General features: G+C 49.9%; 1 protein-coding gene across 1 annotated transcript; it reads left to right on the top strand.

Moving 5' to 3' along the window:
- The first annotated feature begins 160 nt into the window (after nt 1-160).
- LOC113446664 (ras-related protein Rab-1B) lies at nt 161-15066 on the top strand. Its single transcript, XM_026716410.2, has 6 exons — nt 161-373; nt 8953-9025; nt 9503-9598; nt 10510-10605; nt 12327-12458; nt 13253-15066. The coding sequence occupies exons 1-6, from the start codon at nt 360-362 to the stop codon at nt 13445-13447; spliced, it is 606 nt and encodes a 201-aa protein (XP_026572195.1). The 5' UTR covers nt 161-359; the 3' UTR covers nt 13448-15066.
- The last annotated feature ends 508 nt before the right edge of the window (nt 15067-15574 follow it).

Raw genomic sequence — 15574 nt, 5'->3', positions numbered from 1 at the left:
GCCGCGCGCGGCTGGGATTGAGAAAGAGAGAGAGAGAGAGAAAACCTGATTTAAAAAGGTTCCTCCTCTTTAAAAAAAAAAAAAAAAAGAGTCAGCGCGGAAACTACGCCTCCCGGCGTGCCCCGCGCGAGGCCGCGCGTGCGCGGTGATAAAGTCGCCCCTGCGGGGTGAGGGCGGGGGGAGCGGCGGCGGCCATCTTGTGCGAGGAAGCGACCGGAGCCGCCAGGCAGGAAGCCCCGAAGGAGGCCGGAGGAAGGAAGGAAGGAAAAAAAGAAAGAAAGAAGGAAGGAAAGAAAGAAGGAGAAGCCGACAGCAGAGCCGCTCGCCTGCCCCGCCGCGGAGGAGCCGCCGCCGCCGCCATGAACCCCGAGTAGTGAGTGTCGTCCGCCGCCGGGGTGGCTCCGTGAGGGAAAGAAGGGAGGGAAAGGGGCTACTTTTACCTCAGTTTCCCTCAGCCAAGCCGGGAAGGACGCCCGCCGGTCCCGCCTGGCTCGTTGACAGCCGGACTACAAGTCACATCCGTCCCGTCCGGGGTTGGGGGTGTCTCCTGAGGGGGAGGACTACACGCCCCATCAGTCGCTTTCCTCCCCCCCCCCCACCCGAACCGGAAGAGTGGAGGGGCTTGAAGGTTGCTAAGGGAAGGGTCGCCTTTCCCATCATCCCCAGCTGAGGGAGGGGGCTTTGTAACCCCCTCCTCTGTGTGGGGTGGAATTGTGGGCCCCATCGTCCACAGCAGGGGGAGTGTCGTCCCATCCCCCCAATAGTTGGGGGGTTCTGAATGGTGGACTTGTGACCCATGTTCCACAGCAGGCAGGAAGAGGGGTTTTTTTGTTGGGAGAATGGGGTTGTGGACCCATCATCCACAGCAGAGCCAATTCCTCCCCCCCCCGGAGTTTTTACCCCCTGTTGGGAGAATGGGATTGTGGACCCATCATCCACAGCAGAGCCAATTCCTCCGCCCCAGGGAGTTTTTACCCCCTGTTGGGAGAATGGGGTGGTGGACCCATCATCCACAGCAGAGCCAATTCCTCCCCCCCAGGGAGTTTTTACCCCCTGTTGGGAGAATGGGGTGGTGGACCCATCATCCACAACAGAGCCAAATGCCTTTCCCCTCCAGACAGGTTCCTGCTGGGAGGTGGGGTCACAGTCCCATCATCCACAACCACACACCCCTCTCCTCTGGAGTTGGGTGGCCACCATATTTCAGTAAATAATGAAATCCTCATCTTTTTCGGCTTTCAATTTGTGGAGTTATAACCCCATCATCCCCAGCTGGGCAAAATCCACCCCCTCGTGGGTGGCTCAAGACAATTACAGCCCCATCATCCACAGCAAGGCCAATTTTTCTCTCCCAACGTTGGTCCCTTTTTGATTCCCCTGAAAAAGGGATACATTAAACTTATTTTTTAAAGAAAACCATCATTCCCGATGGACCCAGCCTGATGGATTTATAGTCCAACTCAAGTTGTTTACAAGTTGGTGTAAGCAACTGAACAACTGGAATATTTGGGTCCTTTTCAATGATGGCAAAAGTGACCGAAATAGTAGAGACCGAACGCTGCAAGAAATTAGATAAGGCGTTTTATTTATATTTATATATATCTTTATGTTTTTATATCTTTTTTCAGCTTTTAAAAGTGTTTTTTTTTTAAAAAAAAATCTTGTGTATTTTACATTTTTTAACCCTTTCAAATCACTAATGATGGTTTATGAACGTACCACAGGTAGTCCTCGACTTACAACTGTTGGTTTAGTGACGGTTCAGAGTCACAAGGGCCCTGACAAAGGGGACTTGGGACTGTTTTTTCACACTTAACGACCGCTGCAAGCATCCCCGTGGTCACGTGATCAAAATTCAGGGGCTTGGCAACTCATATTTATGACGGTTGCCGTGTCTTGGGGTCACATGATCCCCTATTGCGATTCCTGACCAGCGAAGTCAATGGGGAAACCAGATTCACTTAACAACCGTGAATCATGGCTGGCTGGGGAATTCTGGGACTTGAAGTCCGCAAGTCTTAAAAGTTGCAAAGTTTGGAGATCACTGTTTAGTATATAAGGTGGGAATATCACAAAGCCCCTTCCCCATTTAGCTAAGCCACTTTTCACTTCTCCCTTCCCTTGGATTGATATACCAGAAGGGTGTATAGGGTCTCCTTCCTAAGCAGGGGGTTGGACTAGAAGACCTCCAAGATCCCTTCCAACTCTCTTATTCTGTATTCTGGACTCATGTTTTCCAACTTCCCGGTTGCTATTTCTACCCTACCCCACCCAGGAAATCCCCTTCCCCCATTATACATTTTTAATCATTCCAAACTCTTTCACACATTGGTTAAGTTCTTCTGCTCTTTTTTTTTGTGGTTTTGGGTTGTTGTTTTTTGCAAAAATCAGGATATTGACATTATTTGCGTTATTTGTGTCCTGAGATGTAGAAAACCAGATTGTGGAATCCTTGGTCCTGCTGGGCCTTCTCTTAAACACCTTGCATTTCAGTGTAAACATTTCTTCTCTTTCCCTTGGCTTGCCCCTCATGTTAAGGGCTACCCTTAATGTGGCTTTTTTCAGAGGAACCCCCCACAAGTGTGAAGCGAATGGATATTTAATGCTCTGTAATTAGAGGTTTTTACAGGATTTGCTTGTCTTTAACATATTTGGTCCTCCTGGCATTCTGGTTTAGGAAAGGATGAGCTACAAAGTTCATTTAAGGTGCCACAGGATGCTTTAAGAGGTTTGTTGTGACAAAATAAATGCCACCCCCTCTTTGAAAGTCAGCTTCTGTGGGACTTAATTCGCCCCTCTGATGAGCACTGGCGTGTTGACACATCGCTTTAAGCCGTGGTGTTAATTTTTGCAAACCACAGGGACCGAGTTCATCATACAGGCCAAACCAAAATTAAACAATTCAGTCTCTGTTTCCTTCTAAAAATCGCCTTTAGCGCCACTGGATGGGATTATCCAGAGCTATTCCTTGTATTATTTCGTTTGTGTAAATCACTTGCGTATCAGCCGTAGAGGGTTGTTATTTTGCCTCAACTTACGGCCACAACAAAGCCTGGGATTTTGGTTGTAAGATGTTACGGTTGTAAGTCCAGACGCCACTTGACTGGATTTGATTTTATGACTCCTTTTACAATGGTCGTTAAGCCAGGCACAATGATCGTTCAAATCCAAATTGCAGTCACGTGACTGCAGGACACTCCTATCTGGTCGTAAACATGAACCAATTGCCCAGTTACTGTGTGTTTTGTCCATGTGTAGTCAAAACTTCAAGACATGAGGGATGGGTGGTAGTTGTAAGTTCGAGGATGGGTTGTAAGTACCTTTTTTAAAGCAAGCCTTAATTTCAAGTAGTCATTATTAAATGTGAACACAAGGCTCTTTTATAAGCCCCACCTTGGTATGAATTCTGAAGATCATAAACCAGTGTTAATAATGAAAGTGAAATAGTTGAATAAGTGATTTTTTTTTTTAACAACTGCAGACCTACAAAATATCCCCCCATCTATTTCTTAATTGCAGGTCCTGGGTAGAAAGTGATGCACAAATTGTGAAACAAACAGGAACGGCTGCGGACAAGATGATAATTATTATTTGTAATGTGATACTTGACCTGTCATTATCAGAGGCAATGCCAGCGACTGGAATGTAGTAGAGGCGTCCGTGGTTATGTACAGGTTGCCCTGGACTTACGACAGTCTGTTTAGTGACCGTTCAAATTTACAACATCACTGGGGGAAAAAGTGACTTAGGACCATTTTTCACACTTACGACCGTTGAACCATCCCCACAGTCACCTGATCAAAACCCTTGGCAACTGGTTCATATTTATGATGGGCGCAGTATCCCAGAGCGATCCCCTTTTGCGACCTTCTGACAAGCCAAATCCACGGGGAAAGCATGATTCGCTTAATGACCACAGTGGTTTCACTTAACCACCATGGCATGAAAGGTCTTAAAAACGGGGCAAAGCTCACTTTGTCTCGCTGAGCAGCAGAAATGTTGGGCTCAGTTGTTGTCGTAAGTCGAGGACTGCCTGTCCCTGGTCAGGCGCTGCGGGAGATGAGTTGCTTAATCAGCAGAGGCCACCAGATGGATGGGTGAAGGTTACTCCGATGTTGCAAATTCAATCGGGCCAGTAGCAGTCTGACTCACCACCGTCGTTGCTCAATGCCAAGTGACGGGAAGTTGAACTTTACTCGCTGTGTGGAAGAGGCAGAGCAAGCACTCTGCAGGAGCTCAGAGGCACAGTGGACGGATTTGGAGGTGGGCAGGGAGGACTCGGGCGTCATAAAGCAAATTCGGGAATTCCAGAGACGCTTCTCAGAACATCAGAATTAAGTACTGGTTCGTCCAGTGACGGTTCGAACTTACAACAGCACTGGCAAAAGTGACTTATGGCCGTTATTCGCAGTTATGACCCTCGCCTTTTCCCTGCGATCAAAATTCAGAGGCTTGACAATTGGTTCATATTTTAGTAAGAATAACAGCCCTGGAAAAAAAAGTGACTTAGGACCGTTATTCGCATTTACGACCATTGCAAGTGTCTCTCACAGGATCAAAATTCAGAGTCTTGGCAACCGATTCATATTTATGACGGTTGCAGTGTCCCGGCGGTCCACGTTGATCCCCTTTTATGACCTCCTGACAAGCAAAGGCAGTGGGGAAGCCAGACTCATTTAACGACCCGTGTTCCTAACTTAACTGCTGCAGGGATTCGCTTAACGACGATGGCAAGAAAGGGAGCAAGAATTCTCTTAACAAGTGTCTTGCTTAGCACAGTAAAATTGGGGGCTCAGTTGGCGGTCATAAGTAGAGAACTACCTGTAGTGGAATCTTGGGCTGTTTCTGCCATAGTTCCACTATCGTCCACATGTGGCAAGCTCTGATTCAGGATGGTTTTTGTTGCTTTGAGAACTAGGGTTACTTCTGCGAGGTGTCCTTTTCCAAAACCAAAACTCCCATCCATGGTTGTTGAAGGTGGTTCTTTCTAACCAGGATTGTATGACCGATGAGCAGACCTACCTACCAGCAATGATGAGGCCACCTCACCTTCTCCCGAATCTCTGGCCTATAACTCTTCCAGTTCATGATGGTAGCTAGAAACAGGCGATGTTCAAACCATCTCCAGCATCCACAGCACATCTGGATTTCAATCAGAATAGAGCTGGAAGGGACCTTGGAGGTCTTCTAGTCCAACCCTATGCTCAAGCAGGAGACCCTATACAATTTGAGACAAGCAGCTGTCCAATCTCCTAAAAGCCTCCAGTGGCAATTTCTGGTGGCAAGCAGTTCCGCTGGTTAATTGTCCTCACTGTCAGGAAGTTTCTCCTTAATTCCAGGTTGCTTCTCCCCTGGATTAGTTTCCACCCGTTGTTTCTTCGTCTTCAGGTGCTTTGGAAAATAAGTGGACCCCCTCCTATTTGTGGCAACCTCTCAAATATTGGAAGACTGCTATTACTATTATCCTCCTCATCCTTCCTATTACCTTCCTCTTCCCACTTACGACTATAACCGTGTTGCTTGTATCTTTACAACTTATATTGTTTTATTTGTCTCTTAGTAGGATTGGATTGCTTATAAGTAACCTATGACTATCACTCATTGTTGTATCTTATGATTCTTAATGAATGTATTTTATTTTTTCTTATGTACACTGAGAGCTTGTGCACCAAAGACGAATTCCTTATGTGTCCAATCACACTTGGCCAATAAAGAATTCATTCTTTCTTTCTTTCTTTCTTTCTTTCTTTCTTTCTTTCTTTCTTTCTTTCTTTCTTTCTTTCTTTCTCTGTCTGTCTGTCTGTCTGTCTATCTATCTATCTATCTATCTATCTAGTTCTTCTTTTCTCTAGACCAGCCAAGCCCAAATCTTGCAACCGTTCTTCTATATGTTTTAATCTCCGGACCTTTAAACATCCTAGTTGCTCTTCTCTGCACTTTTTCCAATTCTCAACATTTCCTGGTTTACTGAGAAGGTCTTGTCAGTTGACACCTACGGCCACCAGCAACATAGTTGTTGTTCAGAGTCTCTTTGACAGATGCCAATCGTGGTTGCCTTGATCATCTTGAGCAAGATTTTTCAGCTGTGTCACCAGGAAGTGTCTCATTCAGCTGTTGCAGGTGCCATCAACTAGGTGCCATCACTTCCTACTCTCCCAACTGCAGTGTGCTCGTGGCGCACACCTTGGAATTGTGGGTGGTGGAATTGTGGTCCTTTGTCTACCTTCCAAGGTGTGCATTGCTGGAAAATCAAAGCACGTTTGTGTGTGGTGGAGAATTGCAGGAAACCCAACCTGCGCTGTGTCTTTTGGCCATCCTTGGATCTATGGGAGCCTTACTCATGCCAAAGAACTGCAGCCCTGCTCTTAGCTCTGCGCAGCCCCATGTCTTAATATATAGAAAAGCAATTTTCTCCCTAGCTCTGAGGCCCCCCGAGGAGAAAGGATGTGGTCTTAAAAACAGGAGTGGTGCAGAAAGAGAATTTTCTGTTAGCGTTAGGAAGTGTTGTCTTGCGGTTATGGACGGTTGCTTCCTCCTGAAAAGTTGGTGGGATGGTGGAAATATTACTCATTTAGCAATCGGTGTAAAGCATCACATATATATGTATGTATGTATGTATGTATGTATGTATGTGTGTATTTATCTTCATTTGTTTTCTTAAGTTTTCACGGGTACTTACATGTATGGCATTCAGCTTTGTTCGGGTATTTTCCCACATCACTGTAGTTGTGCTTTTAAAGTTGTAGCAGCGTTTCGGCAGAATCTCATCTGCCATCATCAGGCTTCTGTATTGTGTTGGTCCAAACACACACACGCACACACACACACACACACACACACACACATAATTAATTAATTTACAACTGTTTGCTGGAAGTTAATAACAGCACTTTAAAAAGTGATTTATAACCAGTTTTTCACACTTGCGACCATTGCACGACCCCACGGTCACACAATCAAAATTCAGACTTCGGCAACTGATTCATATTTGCGACGGTTGTACAGTTTTGTGTGTGTGTGTGTGTGACATGATCAGCGTTTGAGACCTTCTGGCAAGCTGAGTCAACGGGAGCAGCCTGGCCTGCTTAACAGCCGCATGCTTTGCTTAACAACTGCATTGATTCGCTTCACAAACAAGGCAGAACGAACGGCAACAGCATTTAGGCTTGCAAACCGACCTAAGAAAGGTCATAAAATGGGGCAAAACTCACTCTCTTGCTGAACAACCCAAATTTGGGGCTCAGTTAAGTCGAGAACTGCTTGTAACTCCTAACTGCTGGCTTCGGGGGTAATATGCTTGCCTGGGGAACTTATTTTTTACATCCTCGCTTATAATCCTCACTCTCTTGAGTGGAAGTGAGGAACTGGGGTTGGATGTAGCTTTAAACTCCATGGGGCTAGAAAACACTTGGTGGTGCAGAGTCCTCGGTGCTCTCTGATCTCGGTTGTTTGCTTGCAGACGTTTCATGACCCAACTAGGTAACCTCATCAGAAGGGAGAGAGGTTTGGGATGAGAAGGAGGAGGGAGAGGGGGGAAAGGAGGAGGAGTGTGGAGGTCCTCGGTGCTCTCTGATCTTGGTTGTCTTCTTGCAGATGTTTTCATGACCCAATTAGGTAACATCATCAGTGTTAGAAAGGAGGAGGAGGACATTGGGGTCCTTGGTGGTTTCTGGGCTTTTGCAGACGTTTCATGACCCAACTAGGTAACCTCATCAGTGCTGGAAGGGAGTGGGAGTTTGTGGAGGGGAGGAGAAGGAAGAGGAGGAGAAGGAAGGGAGGAAGAGGACTGTGGGGTCCTTGGGGCTCCCGAGCTCAGTGGTTTTCTCGTGGACGTTTCATGACCCAACTAGGTAACCTCATCAGTGCTGGAAGGGAGTGGGGGTTTGAGGAGAAGAGCAGGAGGACTGTAGGCTCCTCGCTGCCCTCTGAGCCGCCGTGTTTTCTCGCAGACGTTTCCTGACCCCCCAAACCAGGTAGCCTCATCAGTGCTGGTCCTCATTTCAACCCTGAGCTCCAGATATTTCTCCTCTATGGGTATTTCCTGGGGTGTTCCTGCCTGGGCCACGATCCCGAATCCAAGTACGTCCCCCCCAGCATCCGTTTCCCCACAAACCCCTCGCTTCCCCCATCCAGAAGATTAGGAAGAGCCCCTCCCTCCTCGCTCTCTAAGTCAGGAAAAGTGCCAGCGGTGCACCCATATCTGGTGACTTCCAGCTTCCCTTCTCCGCCTGCCACTCACGCTCGCTCGGTGAAGAAACTTCCTCTGGCAGTTGTCTTTATTCAACCTTGGGGAGGGACGGAGCCGTGTCAGATAACTTGCTCGTCCAGATCTATCCGGAGGTTCTGCCATTCAGGGCAAAGGTCATGCAACAGGAGGATTCTGGGACTTGAAGTCCCAGCCCATTGACCCAAACGTCTGGGTGGGAAAGCTCTGCATTAGCTGGTCAGTTGCGGCCATTAAGCCAGGCCAAACTCTCATTCCCGGTGCTGAGTCTTGAGAAATAAATCACAGGCAGTCTTTTAACTTACAACAATTCGTTTAGGGACCATTTTTTTTCCTCACACTTAAGACCACTGCGGCAGCGTCCCCACAGTCCCATGATCAAAATCACTTGGCGTCTGGTTCCTCTTTACGACGGTTGCAAATGTCATTGTATCATCTAATAAATCCCTTTTGACAAGCGAAATCAAGGGGGAGGCCAGATTCGCTTAACAACCACGTTACCCACTGGACAACTGCAGTGATACGTTTAACAACGGTGGCGTGAAAGGGGGGGAGAAACTCCCTTAGCCACTGTCTCACTGAGCAGCAGAAATTTTAGGCTCAATTGTGGTCATAAGTCGAGGACTACCTGGATGTTAAGTTTCTCACCCCCACCCCAAGAGATTAAGAAAGACATTTAAAGTTCCTGCCCGCTTTGACTTCTGTGTGTGCGTTTTTTTCCTCCCCAGTGATTACCTGTTCAAGTTGCTTCTAATCGGAGATTCCGGTGTAGGGAAATCTTGCCTCTTGCTACGGTTCGCTGTGAGTATCTACGATTTCCCCCGAAAAACGTCTATTTTTCTTGCCCTTCTGTTGCAAAGCGGGCCTTCAGAGCCGCTGCTAATTTAGGAGCATTTAGACGGGGGAAGGTGAGACCAAGAAAAATAAAATCCATTAAAACAAAAACCCAAGAATTCTGCTTCTGGAATTCCTTATCTGCCCCACCTTCCAATCTTAAATCTTCCCTTTGTTTGTGGGGTGGGAAAAAGGGATTTATTTATTTTTTTCATGAAATTCCTTTAGCTGTTGGCCACGGATTAGATTCCTCCCGAATTCCACTTCCAAGGGAGATGCATCGATTTGAAACTCCACGAGTTTTATCTTTTGCAATTGTTTGGGGAGGTTTGACAGGGTCGAACTAATTAACCAGGATCAAGGCTAGGACTGACAGAAATGAATCGTTTTCTCTGTGGTGACATCATATTTTTTTTCCCCCCTTCCCGCCGTTCTCCATGCTAGGATGACACTTACACAGAAAGCTACATTAGCACCATCGGGGTAGATTTCAAAATCCGGACCATCGAGCTGGACGGCAAAACCATTAAACTGCAGATTGTAAGTTTTGGGGCAGCTATCCCTGGAGGGGGGGGTGGCCACCTCTGCCTGGGGTTTGGTTTTGGTTTCCAGATGTGAAGCCAGAGGGAGTCTCCAATTAAAAATCGAAAATTCCTGTTTTTCTGAACCACTCACTAAATCTTTGGATGTAGCTTTTAGATGCAGCATGCTGGCTGGGGGATTCTGGGAGTTGAAGTCCAACCGCCTTAAAGTATGCTAGCTGGGGAATTCTGGGAGTTAAAGTCCACTCTTCTAAAAATATGCTAGCTGGGGAATTCTGGGAGTTGAAGTCCAACCGCCTTAAAGCATGCTGGCTGGAGGATTCTGGGAGTTGAAGTCCACCCATCTTAAAATTGCCACGTTTAAAAATACTGGCCTAGATCCCTCCAGAGCGCATCTAATTGATTAAAAAAAAATTGTAGCCCCCTTTGAGAAGGAGCTATGTTTTGTCCCACCCAGTTTTTAATCCAATTCTGTTCCTTGTTTTTACTTCTTTCTGCCTTATTTTTTTAAAATTTGTGAGCCACCCAGAGTCCCTGAGAGTCAGGCAGCCATGTATCCACCATGTTCTTGTGATGGGATGTAGTGAGGAGGGGGATTCTCCAGGAAGGAGGGGATGAAATCCCAGAAAAGTAAGAGGCAACTCAGCCTGGATATTATGTGTGAGAGAAAGAGGGTGAAGTCAGCCTCTTCCTAATAGCCCCCCGAGTGTATCGTAGAGGCAGGATAAACCTTTCGCCCCACGGACCGATTCCAGTTGGATCCTGCAGATAGTAAGAGTTCATAATCCAGCCCGATTTGGTCCCTGGGTGTGAAACAATAAAGAACTCAACGTGTCTTCAGTCTTGGGTTTGGGCCTGAGGTTCTGTCCAATGAGGGGGGGGCTGAACTTCTCTTTCTGCTTTCTCCAGTGGGACACAGCTGGGCAGGAACGGTTCCGGACCATCACGTCCAGCTACTACCGAGGGGCCCACGGCATCATCGTGGTCTACGACGTAACGGATCAGGTAGAGTGGCCCTCGGGTGGCGGCCGGGCAAGCACCCACCGAGGCTTATAGCCCCCCTGGGGCATGACGCAAAGATCGGAGCAGAGACAGACAAACGTCACGGCCACCTCATTTCCCTGCCTTTGTGCAACGCTTGTTTTATTCGTTCGTTCATTTCCTTAGGAGTTAAATTCATTGGAATCCCAGAATCCCCAAATAATTAAATAATGATGACGGGGAAGGAAAAAGAGGCCATCCCACCAGCTGAAAGGCCATTGCTGTTAGTTTGAAGCCCTTGCCTTCGCAAACAGCTGCAGAAAAGCTGGATATGAAAGCCAGAACATTCGGTATCCAGGGGTATTTTTTAAGCATATTTTTTTTACCCCTGAGAAAAAGACACTCTTCTTTGGAATAGCAAAACATTTGGGATTCTGGGAGTTGAAGTCCTCCAAGGTGGGATTCTGGGAGTTGAAGGCCTCCAGTGTGGGATTCTGGGAGTTGAAGTCCTCCAAGGTGGGATTCTGGGAGTTGAAGTCCTCCAAGGTGGGATTCTGGGAGTTGAAGTCCTCCAAGGTGGGATTCTGGGAGTCGAAGGCCTCCAGTGTGGGATTCTGGGAGTCGAAGTCCTCCAGTGTGGGATTCTGGGAGTTGAAGGCCTCCAGTGTGGGATTCTGGGAGTCGAAGTCCTCCAGTGTGGGATTCTGGGAGTTGAAGTCCTCCAAGGTGGGATTCTGGGAGTTGAAGGCCTCCAGTGTGGGATTCTGGGAGTTGAAGTCCTCCAAGGTGGGATTCTGGGAGTTGAAGTCCTCCAAGGTGGGATTCTGGGAGTTGAAGTCCTCCAAGGTGGGATTCTGGGAGTCGAAGGCCTCCAGTGTGGGATTCTGGGAGTCGAAGTCCTCCAGTGTGGGATTCTGGGAGTTGAAGGCCTCCAGTGTGGGATTCTGGGAGTCGAAGTCCTCCAGTGTGGGATTCTGGGAGTTGAAGTCCTCCAAGGTGGGATTCTGGGAGTTGAAGGCCTCCAGTGTGGGATTCTGGGAGTCGAAGTCCTCCAGTGTGGGATTCTGGGAGTTGAAGGCCTCCAGTGTGGGATTCTGGGAGTCGAAGTCCTCCAGTGTGGGATTCTGGGAGTTGAAGTCCTCCAAGGTGGGATTCTGGGAGTTGAAGGCCTCCAGTGTGGGATTCTGGGAGTCGAAGTCCTCCAGTGTGGGATTCTGGGAGTTGAAGTCCTCCAAGGTGGGATTCTGGGAGTTGAAGGCCTCCAGTGTGGGATTCTGGGAGTCGAAGTCCTCCAGTGTGGGATTCTGGGAGTTGAAGTCCTCCAAGGTGGGATTCTGGGAGTTGAAGGCCTCCAGTGTGGGATTCTGGGAGTTGAAGTCCTCCAAGGTGGGATTCTGGGAGTTGAAGTCCTCCAAGGTGGGATTCTGGGAGTTGAAGTCCTCCAAGGTGGGATTCTGGGAGTTGAAGTCCTCCAAGGTGGGATTCTGGGAGTTGAAGTCCTCCAAGGTGGGATTCTGGGAGTCGAAGTCCTCCAAGGTGGGATTCTGGGAGTCGAAGTCTTCCAGTGTGGGATTCTGGGAGTTGAAGTCCTCCAAGGTGGGATTCTGGGAGTTGAAGGCCTCCAACCCGGAAATTGTGGCTGGGGAATGCCCACCTGGCCTTTAAGATCCCCCTCAAGAAGTATGGGTGTTGGAGTAGCACCTGGCTCCTTCAGTACTCACCTTGCTCCTCCCTCGCTCGTCCAGGAATCGTACAACAACGTCAAGCAGTGGCTGCAGGAGATCGAGCGTTACGCCAGCGAGAACGTCAACAAGCTGCTCGTCGGCAACAAGTGTGACTTAACCACAAAGAAGGTGGTGGACTACACAACCGCCAAGGTGAGCCTCCAGCTGTGGGAATTTCAGGGCCTCCCTGTTCTGACCCCAAATACGACAAACCATCTGTAGTTAACTCACTCATTCCTTTATCAGGAATGCCGGCAGCCCCGGCAAATCGTTTCTCTCGCAGGCTAACAAGTCCGCCCAGAAGATGAATAGTTTACCTGCCGCATCTATTCATCTCCGCCCCGCTGCCTTTTATCCCCAGAGCCTGGGTGGGGCTTTGTTAGAGCGGCGGCTCTTCCGTCCCAAGGACCGGCCCATAGATTTCCACTGCTCTCCTCTCTGCCTCCTGTGCATCTATGCATCAGGCACTGGACCCGGCTGTTCCTCCTCTTCCTCATCAGCCCCCTCCAGACCTGGCTCTTCCGTCCCAAGGACCGGCCCATAGATTTCCACTGCTCTCCTCTCCTCTGCACATCAGGCACTTTACTCAGCTGTTCCTCCTCTTCCTCATCAGCCCCCTCCAGACCTGGGGGCTGTTGACTCTCCATCCGAGGGCTGACGGGCGGCCCAGTCTCCGCCTCCGTCTCTCTTTCTCTCTGACACCTCCACTCCCCTCCCCCTCCCCAGAACCCCCGTTTGCCCTGATGCTGACCCCGACTCCCATCCGGCGACTGGAGGGGCCAGCGGCCCGACTGGCCACGACGTTCTCCCTCTATTCCCAATCACGATCGGTAGCATGGGGGAGGGATCCCAGTGGTGGGTCGTAAGTCCGAGGACTCCCGCCGCTGAGCCGCGCCCCCGAATCCCTATCTGATTTCTCGCTCGTTCTCCTCCCCTCCTCCGCCCAGGAGTTTGCCGACTCGCTCAGCATCCCCTTCCTGGAGACGAGTGCCAAGAACGCCACCAACGTGGAGCAGTCGTTCATGACCATGGCGGCCGAGATCAAGAAGCGGATGGGCCCCGGGGCCACGGCCGGCGGGGACCGGCCCAACCTGAGAATCGACAGCACTCCGGTCAAACAAGGCGGCGGCGGCTGTTGCTGAACAAGAGGGACACGATGGCTTGGCGGGGAGGGGAGGGGAGGGCCGGTGGCGGGCGGGGGAGGGGAGGGGTATGCGTGCCTGGAACAGGCCGGGGCAGCGGGGTCCTGCCCCTCCCTCCTCCTCCTCCTCCTTTTTCCTTTCTTTTCATTCTCCGAAGGGGGCTTTCCGGATGATACCTCCGTGCCGGAGGGGACGGGGCCTTTCCTCCCTTCCAGCGTGGCTGCTGCTCCGAGTATTTTGGTTTTTTTTTGGGGGGTTGTCTTTAACTATTTGTCTATCTCTTCCCCCACCCTCCCCTTTTAACTCTGGGCAGGGAGGCGGGATAGGCCAGGGTGTTTCTCGCCAGGCTGAGCTTTCCCTGACCGTTTTTTTGGGGGTTGGGGAGGGAAACACATCGATCTCTGTTTGATTTGGGGGGACGGGACAGGGGCTCCCACTCCCTTAGACAGGAACTGGGTAGCACTTTGTTTTACTGCCATGGGCGGGGGGCTTTCCTTGGCCCCCTTTCTCCCCTTCTCACCCCAGCCGGAATTTCTCTCATTCCCTCTTGGTTAACCCAAAGCATCTCCGCCCTTCGGTCTGCCTGCTTCCTCATCTCCTCCTCTTCCTCCTCCTCCCCTTAAGTAAGACCCCCCCCTCCCCAAATGGGGGCTGTTCCCACCCACCCTCCTTCCTCCTGCACCTGTTCGAAGTGCGTTTCCTGTTTATTCCACCCGAAATTTCCTTTATTTTTACCCCACACCGCCAAGACAACCACGCCATTCCTTTCCCGGCCCGGCCTGAACCCCCCTCTTCCTCCTGCCCCCCACCACCACCACCCCAAGGGTCTTTCAACAACCCCCAACTTCCCCCACACACAGAGCCCCCCCTTGTCGTCTTCCTCTCTCCCGGCCCGCTGCGTAGGGATCGTCGCTGCTTTTTCCTTCCATGCCTGCTCCCGTATTCGAATTCCGTCACCCTTCCTCAAATGGGGGGGGGAGAGGGAGATTTGGGGGGGGGTTAGAGATTGGGGGGGGGTCTTCAGCTTCTGCATTTCCCAGTCCTTGAATGTATCTCTGCTGGGCAGCCCTCTGAGTTTGTGAATAATTTTGTAGGGTCCTCCCTGGGCTCCCCGTTGGTTTTTTTTCTCTCCCTCTCGTACCCCGCTCTCCGTCCGCCCCGTATCAATGACCAAATGAAGCCCCCCGCTCCCCACCAGGTATCTCTTGTCCCATGCTGCTGGGCACAGCCACCCCGCTGCCGAAGCTCCTCCTTCCCCGCCCCTCCCTGTTTTTAGCGGCAGGAAGTCCTTTCCTTCCCCAGCCACTTGTCTGCTCCGGTGGTCTCCTCCTCCTCCTCCTCGCTGGCTCGCTGGTCCCCGGCCTCGCCCGAAAAACACCCCACCCGTTTTATTTAAGGAACGTCAGGGACCCCCCCCCCACCACCACCCACCGCGGGGTGTGTGTGGGGTGTGTGTGTGTGGAAAGTTTCCCGTCGTCCGTCCGTTTTGCTTTTTTTCTTCCCCCACAAGTGACGTTACGAAACGCGGATGGGAGGAAGAAAAAGAGGGAGGGGGAGAGAGAGAGAAAAAGAAGAAAAAAACCCGAATAAAAACATAACCAGCCTCTGCAAAACGAGGATTTTTCCAGGCTCGGTTTGCATTATGTATGTGGTTTTTTATTTTTATTTTTAAATTATTAATTTTCTTCCCGTCCTGGCACAACGGCGGGGGGTGGTGGTCATTGGAGGCTTTCAAGAAGAGATCGGACCTCCCATCTGTCGGAAATGGAGTGCGGTTTCCTGCTTGGGCAGGGGGGCTGGACTAAATGACCTCCAAGGCCCCTTCCAGCTAATAATGAGAAACGTTCTGACAGAACAACCAACCCCTGGAACAGAAGTTGCCTTCGGAAGTTGTGGGAGCTTCATCCCTGGAGGCTTTCAAGAAAAGACCAGACTACCGTCTTGTCAGAAATGGTATAGGGTCTCCTGCTTGGGCTAGGGGTTGGACTAGATGACCTACAAGGTCCCTTTCCAAGCTCTGGTAGTCTATATTCAATGGAACAGAAGTTGCCTTTGGAAGTGGTGGGAGCTTCATCCCTGGAGGCTTTCAAGAAGAGATTGGACTCCCATCTTGTCAGAAATGGTGTG

The sequence above is a fragment of the Pseudonaja textilis genome, chromosome 16 (genome assembly GCF_049901715.1).
Source record: "Pseudonaja textilis isolate UNSWEBS1 chromosome 16, rPseTex1.2, whole genome shotgun sequence".
In the NCBI taxonomy this organism is placed as follows: domain Eukaryota; kingdom Metazoa; phylum Chordata; class Lepidosauria; order Squamata; family Elapidae; genus Pseudonaja; species Pseudonaja textilis.
This window is presented reverse-complemented; position numbering and strand designations above follow the sequence as displayed.

Excerpts from the sequence above, each read along its gene's own strand:
- LOC113446664 (XM_026716410.2), top strand. Across the intron at positions 9,599-10,509 it reads AAACCATTAAACTGCAGATT|TGGGACACAGCTGGGCAGGA; the intron begins GTAAGTTTTGGG and ends TGCTTTCTCCAG. Across the intron at positions 12,459-13,252 it reads TGGACTACACAACCGCCAAG|GAGTTTGCCGACTCGCTCAG; the intron begins GTGAGCCTCCAG and ends TCCTCCGCCCAG.